This window comes from Mauremys mutica, chromosome 7 (genome assembly GCF_020497125.1).
Source record: "Mauremys mutica isolate MM-2020 ecotype Southern chromosome 7, ASM2049712v1, whole genome shotgun sequence".
NCBI lineage: Eukaryota > Metazoa > Chordata > Testudines > Geoemydidae > Mauremys > Mauremys mutica.
The window spans coordinates 116,808,507-116,825,274 of record NC_059078.1 but is presented as its reverse complement, the minus strand read 5'-3'; the positions used below and the strand labels follow the sequence as shown (position 1 = coordinate 116,825,274).

The following is a 16,768-nucleotide window of genomic DNA, read 5'->3' as shown; positions in this document are numbered from 1 at the left end:
TCAGAGACACTGTCAATCAATTGATTACAATAGAATATATAGATTTTCCATGGGCGGGGAAAAGTGACGGGGTAGGCAGTTCCACACCCTGGGATAGGTTTTGCAGCAAGACAAGATAGCACATTAGCCAATGGTTAAAGGCTACATAATGTCTCCGCCCATGGTCTCAAGTTAGCAAGTTAACATTTAATTAATACTTTGATAAAATGTTATTAGTATAAAATATATATATGTTGAATTTTGATTTGGGGTCCATAGGAATGGAACAACTCCTCTGATTGTCCAACAGGTACATTCCTAGGGGTTAAAGCAAAGAAACAGTGAAAGTATATGACAATAAAGATTGTCCCCTTTATGTCTTAAGGCAGGCATTGGTCCCTGGGAAGAGAGGTGGAAGGATGCCATAACTTATACTGACATGTGCCAATTTTCATAAACTCAAGGTTGGATCTGTGGGAAGAACGTCCCTACAGAAGAGACTGACACAATAGGAACAGGGATCCTTTGTTCAATCTGAAACATTAGATGAAACAGAATTATTCAGTTACCGCTTCAACATCTGGCATTTCTACTGACCAAGCATATCTTAGTAAAGGCATGTTATCTTGTTTATCCCAGCTTTCTCTTAGCTAATCACTATTTGCTAGGCCTCTGGTCGCTTGACCAAACTCTGGATTTTGGGTCTGAAAAAGAGCTGGCACAATCCATATAAAGTGCACATTGATTTTAACCCTTCACTCTGTGTGTATATTGTGACAAAGTTCCTCCTCTACCTTGGTGGGTCCTGGGCTTATTGGCAGATTTGCTCGCCTCACAGATTCACCCTGTGGGTCGGGAAACAACACAGAGACCTTCCCCTCTGGTAGAAGCCACAGTCCAGGTCAATTCCTCCTGTGTTTGATCAGGAGTTGGGAGGTTTGGGGGAACTTGGGCCCGCCCTCTACTCCGGGTTCCAGCCCAGGGCCCTGTGGACTGCAGCTGTCTATAGTGCCTCCTGGTACACTTGCACGACAGCTACAACTCCCTGGGTAACTTCCCCATGGCCTCCTCCCAACACCTTCTTTGTCCTCACCACCGGACCTTCCTCCTAATGTCTGATAACGCTTGTTCTTCTCAGTCCTCCAGCAGTATGCCTACTCACTCACAGCTTCTTGCATGCCTCTTTCTCCCAGTTCCTCGCACACACTTCCTCTCCTCTTACCCCCTGGCTCTTTTTGGCCTGACTGGAGTGAGCCCTTTTATAGCATTAGAGGGGCCTTAATTAGAGTCAGGTGCTTAACAGCCTCACCTGACTCTTAGCAGGTTAATTGGAGTCAGGTGTTCTCATTAGCCTGGAGCAGCCCCTGCTCTGGTCACTCAGGGAACAGAAAACTGCTTATCCGGTGGCCAGTATATCTCCCTTCGACTACTCTGCTGTTCCCAACTGGCCTGGGTCTATCACAATATATATCTTCCTACTGTATTTTCCTCTGCATGCATCCGATGAAGTGGGTTTAGCCCATGAAAGCTTATGCTCAAATAAATTTGTTAGTCTTTAAGGTGCCACAAGTACTCCTCGTTCTTTTTGCTGATACAGACTACCATGGCTACCACTCTGAAACCTATATTATATATTGTATATTGTACATTATATAAAATTTCCTTTTGAGTTTTCATTAGCTTAAAATTTATTTTAAATTTGCTGTGTGGTTATCCACTGTTTTATGTACAGTATGTTTTTTTCCTCTGCTTCAAAGCAGTTATGTATTGATTCAGTTTTTCTTTTTAAAGTTTTTAGTCCAAAATTTATTTTACTTTCCTGTGGAAATTATATTTTCCCATAGAATTTAGTTAAAAATCAAACTTTTTGCATGTGAACTAATTAGTAACAAAGGGGGAGACTTTCAAAGGCACAAATGTCTTTTAGGTGCCTAGATGTGTCAAAGTCAATGAGAGTGGAGCATCTAAATGCCATTTGTATCATTGAAAAAATCTTTCCCAAAGTGGTCTTTAATAGTTAGCTTCCAGCATTTTAATGGCAATGCATGTGCATAGATAGCAAACTTATGTGGAATTTTGTTTTGTTGCAAAAAACAATTGGGAAACCCTGTCTCTCTCAAGGTGTAGAAGTGTTCATGGGTTTAAGCCCTGCTTTATTCAATATAATTTAAATAGGCTCCATAAGATTTCCAAATTATGTTGGATATATGATTAATGATTGAATCATAATATTTATTTTATTATTACCATTAGTAAGAATCCTTCATTTAATCTCTCTTTTCCAGTGGTCTAATAGTCCCTGAGGTGCGGGGAAATGAAACTGTTCCTGAAGTAGTTACTACATCTGGCTATGTGTTGCTACACTTTTTTAGTGATGCTGCTTATAACCTAACTGGATTTAACATATTTTACTCGTAAGTATTTGTTTTTTAAAATAATTAAGTTATTTTATGAATTAGGGCTATAGCGTTCTTCAGGAGAATTACATACTTGTAGACTATATTTGTCTTTTGATTGGGTTAAAGGTATTAATGATGTCAGGAAATTATTCACACAGATAAGTCTTTCATTCCAGGATGTCCAAAAGGTTTTTATGGGTTGAGAGTGAAAGATAAAAGTTTTTAAAAGCTGTAAAACAAGGTGAAACCTATTTCTGCATAGACTGTCCCAAACCCTTGTTCCAGTAATAGTCTTACCAATGCCATATGCAGCAGAAGTACCACTTTTCTACTCTCTCAATATTTCCTGTTTTTTTCCATCCAATGATCACTGTCCTCTAAGCCCCAACATTGCTGGACCAGATCTGAGGTCCTTTGAGTCAAATACCCAGTCTCTGATAGTGGCCGGTACAGGTGCAAGAACCTCACAATAGGTATTTGTGGGATAATCTTCCTTCCATATTAGGTCTCATCCTGATCCTAATAGTTAGAGGTTAGTTTAAGCCTTGAACCAGAACATTTAATACCCTTTCCAGAATGTTGTTGTTAATGATAATAACTAGATATTCTGGTCATCTAATGTTCAATCCCTTTTTTTAAATCTTAAATTCTTTGCCTTAACAATTTCTGTGGCAATGAGTTCCACACTGTAATTGTATGTTGCGTGAAAGAATATTTCCTTTCATCAGTTTTTAATTTGCTAATTTTTAATATTATTGAATGCCCTGTTCTTGTTTAATGAGGCAGGGAGAATAGACACTCCTGACTGATCTTCTCTATAGCTTTAATTATTTTACATATTTTTATCATGTTCTCTCTTATTCATCTCCTTTATAAATTAAATAATCCCACTCTTTTCAAACTCTCTTCATATGAGAGTTTTTCCATACCCTTGATCATTGTTGTGGCCCTTCACTAAACCCTGTCTAATTCTGCCATATGCTTCTTGAGATGGTGGGATTAGTGCTGCACACAATATTTTAGAAGAGGCCTCACAATTAACTTATATATTGGCACTATAATATTGTCTATGTTGCACTTTATTCTGTTCCTTATACATCCTATCATCTTGTTTGCTTTTTTGATCCCAGCTACACATTGAGCAAAGGTCTTCATTGAATTATCTACAAGGAGATTGCTCAGATTCTCACGGAGGATAGGTCCATCAGTGGCTATTAGCCAGGATGGACAGGGATGGAAAACCAGCTCTGAAGTGTCCTTAGCCTCTGTTTGCCAGAAGCTGGGAATGATGACAGGGGATGGATCACCTGTTCTGTTCATTCCCTCTGAAGCACCTGGCATTGGAACTGTTGGAAGACAGGATACTGGGCTAGATGGACCATTGTTATGACCCAGTACGGCCATTCTTGCATTCTTATGTTCTCCTGTAATGTACAGTAGTTTTCGTTATGTTGCTTTTACTACATGAGGGAGTTATCCAGTGTTTGAGAATCATAGAATCATAGAATCTCAGGGTTGGAAGGGACCTCAGGAGGTCATCTAGTCCAACCCCCTGCTCAAAGCAGGACCAAACCCAACTAAATCATCCCAGCCAGGGCTTTGTCAAGTCTGACCTTAAAAACCTCTAAGGAAGGAGATTCCACTACCTCCCTAGGTAACCCATTCCAGTTCTTCACCACCCTACTAGTGAAAAAGTTTTTCCTAATATCCAGCCTAAACCTCCCCCTCTGCAACTTGAGACCATTACTCCTTGTTCTGTCATCTTCTACCACTGAGAACAGTCTAGATCCATCCTCTTTGGAACCCCCTTTCAGGTAGTTGAAAGCAACTATCAAATCCCCCCTCATTCTTCTCTTCTGCAGACTAAACAATCCTTTGACCGTGTGATGCTGTATATGCAGTTAGACTATAATATAAAGGTCTTATAGATATTCTTCCTTTTTTGGCATGTGTGATTGCAGTTTTGTCACACAGAATAAACTACTTACTGCTTTCAGGTGACAGCAAGAAAATATAACCATCTAAACAATTTGTTGTTGTAATTATTTTCCCCAGTTGTTCCCAAAGTTCTGGGAACCTGTCTGCTTATCTTGGAAGTCAATGGCAATATGACATAGCATTCTTAACTACAGTGTGTTCAGTATTCTTTTATATCTCAAAAACGCCCATACATGCTATTAAATTATTATGTTGGAAGAGTCATAAATAACTGAAAAGTTGCCATCTATCCTTCAATGTATATGCAAAGGGATACTAATTAATGAATCCCTATTTCCTCTGCCCTCCTGTTACTGATTTTATAGTAAAGAAGTCTCAAACTTAAGCTTTTCACTAGCCAGCTTTGCTTAAGGAGAAGATATGATTACTATTCTTTCTATTTCTTCACTACTTGTTATTTAGGAGTAAATTAAGTCTTGTATGTATTTCGGGTTTACCAAAACTTCTGCTGCTTTGTCTCTTTCCTCCTGCACTGCTTCGATAAGCTCTTCTTCAGGGACTTGGACAGATAGTCCTCTCATCTCCCACCTTCAGATGGATTCTTCCTCTGCCCTTTGCTCTGTTTCTGCATTGAAATTTTTTTTTGTTAAACAACTTAATTTTGCTGTTTGCCATCACTCTCCTATGAGCTTTAAAGTTCTAGACATGATGATAGGCTACCCCACACCATGTGCTTGTTCTGTGCCTTCCAGGTAATCTTCCTCAAGTGGGAGAATAGAGAAATAACGTTGTTGGTACTGAACCATCTAAAGAAGATAAAGGAAGCAGCCTGGTTATTTAGTCACTGTATTGGGCCTGGCAATACACAATGAGCAGGACTTACTGCTTTCACAGTCACCACAGCAGCAAGGAGATGAAAGGCACCTTCTGTTCCAGATCTTTTTCTTCCTTGTGAATGCCACATCAGTGCTGTCAATCTGGCCCTTTTCACTAGCACTAATTAAACTTTAAAACCCTTAATTTTGGAGGGCAGGAGGAAAGCTATTTTACTTTAATTTGTTGCTCAGCACAGGCGCATTTAATTATAAATATTTTATAACAGGGGCTTTGTATCATGGCTTTACGGTTCTGAGAAAAAAAATAAGAAACTATATTAAAGCATATGAAAAAGCCATCCTGGCAGACATGATGGAAACACTTTATACTGTTAACAAAATAAATATAGGGAAGATCCAAAACTGAGTTGAAGCACTCAGCAAATTACAGAAACAGAGGCTTCTATACACCACAGGGTTAACTTTATTGGAAGGATAATATAAAACCAGGGCTGGCTCCAGGCACCAGCGCAGGAAGCAGGTGCTTGGTGCGGCCAATGTAAAGGGGTGGCACGTCCGGGTCTTTGGCGGTAATTCGGCGGTGGGTACCTCACTCCCTCTGGAAGGACCAGCTGCCGAATTGCTGCCAAAAAACGAAGCGGCGTGGTAGAGCTGCTGCCGAAGTGCCACTGATTGCAGCTTTATCTTTTTTTTTTTTTTCCCCTCCACCACTTGGGGCGGCAAAAAAGCTGGAGCTGGCCCTGTATAAAACAACTTCTGTTACCCTCCACTGGTTATTAAAAGGTAACATTGATTTTATTTAGAATATAAATAACTGGTTAAACAATGTCTAAAGAATTTTAGCTTTTATGTTTTTCCTTCTTCATGGATCTTTGATTGTGAAGTTTAGATTCAGTTCTTGGTGCAGAGCCAGTCCTGCATAGTGCAGCACAAGGAGGCCTCAGTTCTAATTCTGTCACTGACTGTGTGTAAGCCGAGTGAGTAATTTAACTTTAGTGCATCTCAGATCTCCTGTCTGTAAAATGGTGATTATATTTGCTACATTTGTATCAGTGATTGGAGATTTTCAAATAAAAGGAGCTGTATACTGCAAATGCAAATTATTATTGTAATATGTCGTATGAAAAGCTCTACCCAGCTCTCTCGTTTCTTTGTTGCCTTATTTTATATATTTATTTTTACAGCATTAATTCCTGTCCTAACAATTGCTCAGGGCATGGGAAGTGTACAACTAGTGTTTCCATTCCAAGCCAAGTGTACTGTGAGTGTGACAAGTATTGGAAAGGCGAAGCCTGTGATATTCCATACTGTAAAGCTAACTGTGGGAGCCCAGATCATGGCTACTGTGATCTGACAGGCGAGAAGCTGTGTGTGTGCAATGATAGCTGGCAAGGTAAGTTATTTATATATATATATATTTTTGTGTCTTAGAATCAAATGTATGTGAAAGAAGAGCCCTCATTTATGTATCTTATCTGCTATGCAAATATAAATCTTTAAAATGTAAATGTAAACAGTTCATTTAAAAATACACTTTCCAAATAAGCTCAAGAATTGTATCTGGATCTAAATGTACTTTGGGAACCAGGTTTATTTTAGTGAAATCAAAGGCAGGTAATTTTAACTGAAATTTACTATTTGACTTATGAGTGAGTCTATTGTAAAATCAAAGATGATGGAACTGAAAAGACCTTCTGGGTCATCTAGATTAACCTTCTGCATGAAGCAGCATTCACCTCTTTGTACTAATGAGTGTAATGCCGACCACCTTGGATGTCATCAGCAGGAATCAAACCTGTGATCTCTAGAGCCAAATGCACAAACCTCTACTACATGAGCTGAAATAAAGACATGTCTCTTAGCTAAGACTATAGCAGGCTCATCAATCTCTGGGTAGATCCACACTTTAAGAGAAGACTAACTATGCTGTGTGACACCTTTTCCAGCAGAAGGAAGCCATAAATCTAAAATCCTAACTCCGTTTTCTTAGCATATTCTCTTCATCTAACAGTCATCTCGCTAAACCATTCATTCTTGCAATAGGTAGGCTAACAGACGATAATTTGTTCAGTGATTATTTTTTTCTCAAAGTCCTTGAAGTCTTTGATGAATTTTTCTCTTTGTTCTGTATGTTCCCAGTGTTCTAATGTGGATGATGAGTGGGTTTTCTTGAATGCCCTTCACAATTCTTTCTGCCATTCCTTCAACCTGGTGATATTTGAAAGCACTATATTTTGTTTAATCATTTCTTACTTCTAAATGCTCTTTTCTACAATTCATAAACTTTTTCAGTACATTCTAACTAAGTTGGCATCTCTAAAAGCTGTCTGATGCCTTACCATTCCTGCTGCTATACCAAATACTTTAAATATTTGGTAATTTCCTGAAAACTTGTAAAGGTATTGCTTTATCCATTGTAAATCCATACATCCTATCCTTAGAAATAACTTGCTGTTATCTCTCGCTTGCACATCCTGTTTTGTTTAGTTTGTTGAATCTATATGCACATGGGAGTTATTCTGTTGGACTGTATTATCTGGATCAAGTTGTCCATTTATTACAAAAATCTTTCCCTGGTTCAGACAAAAAGAACATGCAATATTATACTGTGTATGGTATTTTTTTTGACAATGGTGACATCTTGTGGATACTGTGGAAGAAGGGTCTTTCATGTACATTGATAATACCTCCCTACATCATGGTGTGAGGATAAACACATTAAAGATTGTGACACATGTTGAGATCTACTGATGAAAGGTGCTATGTAAGAGTTAGGTGTTATATTAGGTATTAGAATAGTAAAGATAAGGACTATGAGGAAAGAGAAGAGAGTACTCATTGGAACAGAATACAGTAATTGTTTTTAAAGCCTCTTCTAATCATGGGTCTGATCAGAAAAGCTATTTTCCTAAATTTGGTTTTATATGAGATTGGAACCCATGCATTTTGCTGAACAAGGAACTAATAGTGTAAATGTTTTTCAAATCAGCTGCTGCTCATAAAATTATAGAATTGTGCCCTGACAGTTGAATTAAATGTTTATGGTCTGAAAACTCTATTTAAATTGTTTGACATCTATTTATTTTTAACGGAAGATATGTATTTTCTTTACTGTAATAGAGACAGTTTGTATTAATAATACAAAAGACAGAAAACCCAATACTCCCTTACAGCGGCCAGTGTAAAGGGAGACTAAAAGGTCACGGAAGAAAACCCATTATAATGGAGTTCCATTGTCGTCACAGAGAAAATGTAATGGGTCTATGCTGTTTCCTTCCTGATCCTTGTTGTAGGTATTCTCATTCTAAACTATAGTTGTACTTAATTGGGATTGCCTAGGGAAAGATGTTGTTAGACTGGAGCACACTTCACTTCAGCCAGCCTGTGTTGGCACTACAGCTCATAGAAGGCTGTTACAAGTTAAAGCCATTTTGAACAGATCTGTCTTTACTCTTAAATTGCACTGGGGACTAGGCCTAGAATTAGGGAGGCACAAATCTGTCTTAAAACCACCTACTCCCTGTCCTTTCCTGTACCTAGCACAGGAACTGAAGAACTGAGAGAATCTGGCTGAGGCAAGAGTATTGGCTATTACATTATTGGAACCACTTTAAGGAGTTTAGATTTTTAAAAAGATAACTTAATAGGATGCTCTTATGAAAGATATCCCCAGTGGGTAAAGAACTGTATTGTACTTGATACATTTTATTATTGGAAAACCTAATAAAATTTGAGAAACATAATTAAGAAACTCACTAGCAGTAAATGGTCTAATGACTGTTTGAACTATATTTAATTGGCTAATCAGATCAGATTACTTTTCATTACTACGTTTAGAGTTGTCCAGATGCCACAGACATACTTATGCACTGTAACTGTAAGAAAATACTATACATTAAAAATGAACTTTACCATTGCTATCCTTTGTTTCTAGTATTTGCAACAATTTTATAAATGTTTTCTCAATATGGCAATTATTTTTATATTCCCTATTCAAATAAAGATCCTAATAGTCTCCCAGTAAAAGATTATCTAATTTCTATAGTACTGTTTCTCCAGTACAACATAGAACAGTGATGGGAAACCTGCAGCCCAACAGGGTAATCTGATTGTGGGCCGCGAGACATTTTGTTGACGTTGACCGTCCACAGGCACCGCCCCCCACAGCTCCCACTGGCTGTAGCTCTCTGTTCCTGGCCAATGGGAGCTGTGGGAAGCGGTGCCTACAGGCAAAGGGACTGGGAGCTGCAGGGGCGGTGTCTGCAGATGGTCAGTGTCAGCAAAATGACTCATGGCTGTCGCAACCCTAAACTCATGCTCAAACATGGGGTCTGTATGGCCAATTGTCGGTCAAAAGGTCACATTGGTACCGTGTGCAACACCGTAGTGCAGTGTGCAACATTATAGTGCCGTGTGCCTATTCCCAAACCTTCTATCTGGTCAATTGTGGGTCAAGTTGGTGCCGTGTGCTACAATACCAGCGTGTTGTGTGCAAAAGAGTAGTGTGCCGGGGTGCAGCTCCTGTTGACGTAGAGGGCTCCAGCTCGGAACCTGGAGGGCGAAGGAGCTAGGGACCAATTAGACACTGGCACGAGTAAGAGTCTTCGAATAAAACTGTATCTCGTGCCAAAAACGGCAGGAGTGCCCGCATGTTAGCTGGAAGGCCTGATCACCCTTTCAGCCAGGGTCTCCTCCGGATTTTGCCGGCTCGTGTCGTGTCATGTTAGGATTACTTCCCCTCAATTCGTCATGCACTCTGTGTCTGTACTGCTGGTCAGCTGCGCCTGGAGTGTGGTATCTGCATTTTAATTTCTGTAAACACTTTGTTTGCTTAGCCTCTTCCTTTTTTTTTCTTCTTTCTCCCTTATTTGGTGCAAAGTTGTGTATACAGTATAGGAGAATCAAATTGTTGTATTGATTACTATTGTGGTTAATTGGTGTATTTCACAACATTCGGTTAATGCGTGCACAGTTTACTCAGTTTGCATGTCTATTTTGGATTTTAGTAAGCGGTTGTTCATAGGTCGTTTAGTTCTTGTTAGATGCAAATAGACTGCTTTCAAGTTGTGTGTGGTTTATCTTGATAGTATTTCTAGTTGATAAATTACCTCCCCCCGGCCCAAGTTGTAACTTATCCCTTGTTAATAAACGGCCATGTGGTTTGAAATTTCAATCTGTCATGTTTTGATTTTCCTCTCTCAATTAAATACTTACTCGAACCTGCGTTTGTCTCGGACAATGGCCTGCAATCAGATTACTCTGATGGGCTGCATATGGCCCGTGGGCTGCAGATTGCCCACCGCTGATGTAGAACCATATGGTGATATGGTTGTATTCATATGATGGAAATTAATTTTTTTTTCTTTGTGGAACCATATTCTATACTAACCTTGGGGTCAAATATTCAGGTAAAATTATCCTAAATATGTCAAGTTATACTAATAAGGAAAAAGATTCTCTCATTGTTTTTATGCCAAAGAAAAATGTCTTTACTTCATCAAAACATTTTATCTTTGGACTGTACTCTCATACTTGTAATTTATTTAAAAGGAGAGAGAGAGAGGGGAAAAAAAGTTTGATTAAAATAAAAATGGGAGAACCTTTTAACACTCCCCCCCACACACTCCATTTTGCCTTGTAGATAATTCCTGTAGTGTATTTACTAAAGGAACACTGTATGTACTAACAATTTTCACGTGCAAAATCATGATTGAAAATTTGACATTCTTTACATTGTTTTAATGGGTTTCCTTCACTCAATCTTCAAAGACTTTGGGCTAGATTCTGATATCCTTATTCACCTTGAGCTGTACCTTACTCTTCAAGTAGTTCTACTGAAATAAAGGCCAAGGCCCATGAACTGTTCTTGAGGAATAAGGTCAGTCTTATACGAATGATAGTTACATTGTCAATTTTAGGCCTCCCAAAAACCCGTAATGTAAAAGGACTTCTAAGATTTCTTCAGTTACAAATCTTGCTATGATTTATCACCTTTCTAAATTGGGGACATTTCCATTTCAGTGCAAACCAAGCCATTCACTGCTGCTGTGGACAACAGCTTGGTTGTGCAGTTTTGTTGTGGGTTGGTTTCTGACTCTGGTCATGTTTGCAAAGGAACAAAATCCTTGTATATTTAAGCATGATAAGAATGTAGCTCAGTGTAAGTGCAACATACACCCTTGCAAATAGCAAGTGTTAACGTTGTCACAGTGGACTCTACATTGTAGAATCTATGACATCATGTTGCATGAATTCTAATTTTTATTGCATATCAGGTTGTTTGGGGTTCACTATGGTCTTCCTTATTTAGGTCAGTGCAGCAGCTTCAAGTTGTAGTATATTTCCAGAAAGTGCACCAGGCTGTGCCTCTGGGGGTCGCTGACTTCCCAGACATGGAGGCATCTCTAGCAAAGGCTGTACATTATGAAACTCTGAGTGTGTTGGTGTCTCTGAATAGTTGATGTCTCATCACTGCCATTGTATTTCATCAGACTAAGTGATGCAGCTGGCATGCAACGTTGTAGGAAAGAAATCTTTATTAAGTATGCTGAGAGTCCAGTTTACATGCTACGTCTCTAGAGTTGGTCTGTTAACAGCATCACCCCATCTTGCATTCCTGAGACTCTGGTGTCACACCAAACCAGGTCCTTCCTGAAAGTTGACCATCTTTCTCTATTTGCACTCATATTATAAGGAACCAGATTCACTGATATCCCTGGAATTTAAGGTTGGGGCCACGTGGAGTGTAGAATTTTGGTGTCTTTGCTTCTCAAATTTCTCTTCTTACAGTAGCTGAATATGTGCTTCAGGAAGGGGGCTGCTTCAGAGAATGGGCAACTTAAGTGTTTTTTTTTTTTTACAGCACCTGCACCACCCAGAGCTCAGCAGTCTCTTCCCTCTGCATAGTGAAAACAGCGTCACTGAGGGAAGACTGCATTAAGTGGTGGTTTCACCTTAAACAAAATAGTGCTTTTTTCCTCAGTGGTGAGGGATCTGGTGGTTCCAACCATTTCCTGTCTCTGAATCAGAAGAGAACAGCAGGCTGAGAAGAATAGTCCTAGTGCCATGCATACTGAGTGACGAGATTTTGATAAAGGAGGTGCTGTTGTTTGTCATGAACAGGTCTGACTACCAAAAGGAGGCTGCCAGACAACTCTCCAATACCAAATTCTACATGCCAGTTCCCACTGAGGAATACACTAAGAAACTGCACCATCTACTCAGGACACTCCCTACACTAACACCAGAACAAATCAACATACCCTTAGAGCCCCGACCGAGGTTATTCTATCTACTGCCCAAGATACACAAACCCGGAAATCCTGGACACCCCATCATCTCGGGCATTGGCACTCTCACTGAAGGACTGTCTGGATATGTGGACTCTCTACTCAGACCCTACGCCACCAGCACTCCCAGCTATCTCCGTGACGCTACTGATTTCCTGAGAAAACTGCAGTGCATTGGTGACCTTCCAGAAAACACCATCCTAGCCACCATGGATATACAGGCTCTCTACACAAACATCCCACACACAGATGGAATACAAGCTGTCAGGAACAGTATCCCTGATGATGCCACAGCAGAACTGGTTGCTGAGTTCTGTGACTTTATCCTCACACACAACTATTTCAAATTTGATGACAATGTATACCTCCAGACCAGTGGCACTGCTATGGGCACCCGCATGGCCCCACAATATGCCAACATTTTTATGGCTGACCTGGAACAATGCTTCCTCAGCTCTCGTCCACTCAGATGCACTGGCAAGGTAGACAGAAAAAGGCCCGCGAACTTTTGAATTTCATTTCCTGTTTGGCCAGTGTGTTTGCAGAGCTCATGCAGAGCTCATCAGCATGATGTGCACATTGCCGGAGCACATTGCCCGGCCCGTACTTTGTGAGAAGTCTGTGACCATGTCCCTCTCGTCACTGTGCTGCCGTTGCCTCCTCGCCTGGTTTTGCGCGAAACAATTGTCTGCCGTTGCTCTGACGGAGGGAGGGGCGACTGACAACATGGCTTACAGGGAATTAAAATCAACAAAAGGGGTGGCTTTGCTTCAAGGAGAAACACAAACAACTGTCACACAGAATGGCCCCCTCAAGGATTGAACTCAAAACCCTGTGTGCTCAGCAGAAGATGCTGCATTACGCTTGCTAGCCATCATCATCTCCTGGCTGCTCGCCAGAAGATGGTGCAGTACGACTGCTAGCCATCGTCATCTCCTGGGTGCTCGGCAGAAGATGGGAATGACTTGGCTGAGTCACTCCCATGTCTGCCCAGGTGCCTCTGACTGATCTCACCGAGGTCGGCTAAAAGAGCACCCAGGAATATGACGATGATGGCTACCAATCGTAATGCACCGTCTGCTGCCAAAAGGCAATGAGCTGCTGCTGTGTAGCAATGCAGTCCCATGTCTGCCAGCACCCAGGAGACGTACGGTGACGGTGAGCTGAGTGGGCTCCATGCTTGCCGTGGTATGGCGTCTGCTCAGGTAACCCAGAAAAAAGGCGCAAAACAATTGTCTGCCGTTGCTTTCACAGCGGGAGGGAGGGAGAGGGGGGCCTGATGACATGTACCCAGAATCACCCGCAACACTTTTTTTGCCCCATCAGGCATTGGGATCTCAACCCAGAATCCCAATGGGCAGCAGAGACTGTGGGAACTGTGTGATAGCTACTCACAGCAACCCACAGTGCAATGCTCCAGAAGTCAATGCTAGCCTTGGTACTGTGGATGCAGTCCACCAACTTAATGCACTTAGAGCATTTTGTGTGGGGGGACACACAATCGACTGTATAAAAACAATTTCTAAAAAAACAACTTCTATAAATTCAACCTAATTTCATAGTGTAGACATACCCTCACTAATTCTCTTCTTGTACCACTATGCAATAATCCATGCATCAGGATCAAGGCCAACTCCATGCTTAAGAAAATTTGGATAGAAAAAGGTTTAATAAAAATTAAAGATCTAATACAGGATGATAGACTGCATTCCTACAATTTCATGTGTAACAAATATCAGCTACCACTGTTTGAGTTCCTTCTTCCAGTGGCTATGCTCAAGGATTCATGCAAAGATGGGGGGCAATTGGTCTGTTTCAACATTCTTATCTCTAGAAGAATATGTTACGAAATATGGAAACAGAGGCTTTGTAGGAATTACTTATGGGTGGCTTAATGCTTTGCATTACCCTCTCAGATCTCTGTCTCAAAGAAAAGTGGGAAAAGACTTAGCCTTACTATCACAACAGAATGCTGGGAGGACATCTGGCTTAATGTGAAAGATTCTTAAAGTTCTTTATCCTTATGATTCTTCTAGAACAAGATATCAAACAGATACTACTTAACCCCGTAATGTTTATTTAAGGCTAGGTCTACACTGGGGGACGGGAGAGTCGACCTAAGATACGCAACTTCAGCTATGCAAATAGCGTAGCTGAAATTGGTGTAACTTAGGTCGATTTATCTGGCCATGAGGATGGCGGCAAGTCAACCGCTGCTGCTCCCCTGTCGACTCCGCTTCCGCCTCTCACCGCAGTGGAGTTCTGGAGTCAACGGCAGAGCGACCGGGGATCGATTTTATCGCATCTACACTAGACACAATAAATTGATCCGCGATAGATCGATCACTACCCGCTGATTCGGCGTACCCTAAGGCTAGATTAGCAATGAACAGTGAGTGTTGGAGATAGACTCAATCATATGCCAACTTTTCACACATCCACTATACCTAAATGCATGTTGTTCTAGAACAATATGTTCAGTTCTCTCTCAAAATCTTTTAGGTGTTGCTATCTTTCCTTCCCTGAGGTTGTGTATTTTACAGGTGCTGGATGATATTACCAGTTAACATTAAGAATTTATGGATTGCAAAGTGGCCAAAAAAATTACTTTGAGAAAATGGAAATCTGCAATTCCTCCCTCATACACAGACTGGCGTAGTGAGCTCTTTACTACTGCATTAATAGAAAAAATGATTCTAATAGAAATGCTTGGAGAAAATATGAGGATAACTGGTCACACATGAAACTATTGCATCCTTTTGCAGTTCAAAGTGTACAGTGCTCACTTTATATTTATTTTTTATTACAAATATATGCACTGTAAAAATGATAAAAGAAATTGTATTTTTCAAAGCACGTCATACAAGTACTGTAGTGCAATCTCTTTATCATGAAAGGTGAACTTACAAATATAGAATTATGTATAAAAATAACTGCATTCAAAAATAAAACCAATGTAAAACTTTATAGCCTACAAGTCGACTCAATCCTACTTCTTGGTCAGCCAGTCACCCAGACAAACAAGGTTGGTTACAATTTGCAGGAGATAATGCTGCCTGCTTCCTGTTTACAGTCTCACTTGAAAGTGAGAACAGGCGTTTGCATGGCACTGTCGTAGATGGTGTTGCAAGATATTTATGTGCCAGATGCACTAAAGATGTATTTGTCCCTTTATGCTTCAGCCACCATTCCAGAGGATATGCTTCCATGCTGATAACGATCCAAAGCAGTGTGGACTGACGCATGTTCATTTTCATCATCTGAGTCAGATGCCACCAGCAGAAGGTTGATTTTCTTTTTTGGTGGTTTGGGTTCTGTAGTTTCCGCAACAGTGTGTTGCTCTTTTAAGTATCAGAGGGGTAGCTTTGTTAGTCTGGATCTGCAAAAGCAGCAAAGAGTCCTGTGGCACCTTACAGACTAACAGACATATTGGAGCATGAGCTTTCGTGGGTGAATACCCACTTCGTCCCATGCATCTGACGAAGTGGGTATTCACCCACAAAAGCTCATGTTCCAATATGTCTGTTAGTCTGTAAGTTGCCACTGGACTCTTTGCTGCTTTTGTTCTTTTATGACTTTTAAAAGCATGTTCCACACTTCGTCCCTCTCAGATTTTGAAGGCACTTCAGATTCTTAAACCTTGGGTCGAGTGCTGTAGCTATTTTTAGAAAGCTCACATTGGTACCTTCTTTGCGTTTTGTCAAATCTGCTGTGAAAGTGTTCTTAAAACGAACATGTGGTGGGTCATCATCTGAGACTGCTATAACATGAAATATATGCAGAATGCGGGTAAAACAGAGCAGGACACATTCAGTTCTCCCCCCAAGTAGTACAGTCACAAATTTAATTGACACACATTTTTTTTTAACAAGCATCATCAGCATGGAAGCATGTCCTCTGGAATGATGGCCGAAGCATGGAGGGGCATACGAATGTTTAGCATATCTCGCATGTAAATACCTTGCAATGCCAGCTGCAAAAGTGCCATGTGAATGCCTGTTGTTACTTTCAGGTGATGTAAATAATAAGTAGGCAGAAGTATCTTCTATCAATGTAAACAAACTTGTCTTAGCAATTGGCAGAATAAGAAGTAGGACTGAGTGGACTTTTAGGCTGTAAAGTTTTACACTGTTTTGTTTTTTAGTGCAGTTATGTAACAAAAAAAACCGTGCATTTGTAAGTTACATTCATGATAAAGAGATTACACTTCAGTACTTGTATGAGTTGAATTGAAAAATACAATTTCTTTTGTTTATCATTTTTACAGTGCATATATTTATAATATAAAAAATATAAAGTGAACACTGCACTTTGTATTCTATGTTGT

At 40.3% G+C, this 16,768-nt stretch overlaps 1 protein-coding gene across 9 annotated transcripts in view; it reads left to right on the top strand.

The window, feature by feature from the left end:
• ATRNL1 (attractin like 1) overlaps window positions 1-16,768 on the top strand; it is a 948,738-nt gene that overhangs the window by 97,879 nt on the left and 834,091 nt on the right. For all 9 annotated transcript variants that reach the window (XM_045024151.1, XM_045024152.1, XM_045024153.1 and 6 more), the window contains exons 4-5: window positions 2,265-2,393; window positions 6,337-6,545. In XM_045024151.1, coding sequence (XP_044880086.1) covers window positions 2,265-2,393; window positions 6,337-6,545 — 338 coding nt within the window. The remainder of the gene's footprint in view (window positions 1-2,264; window positions 2,394-6,336; window positions 6,546-16,768) is intronic.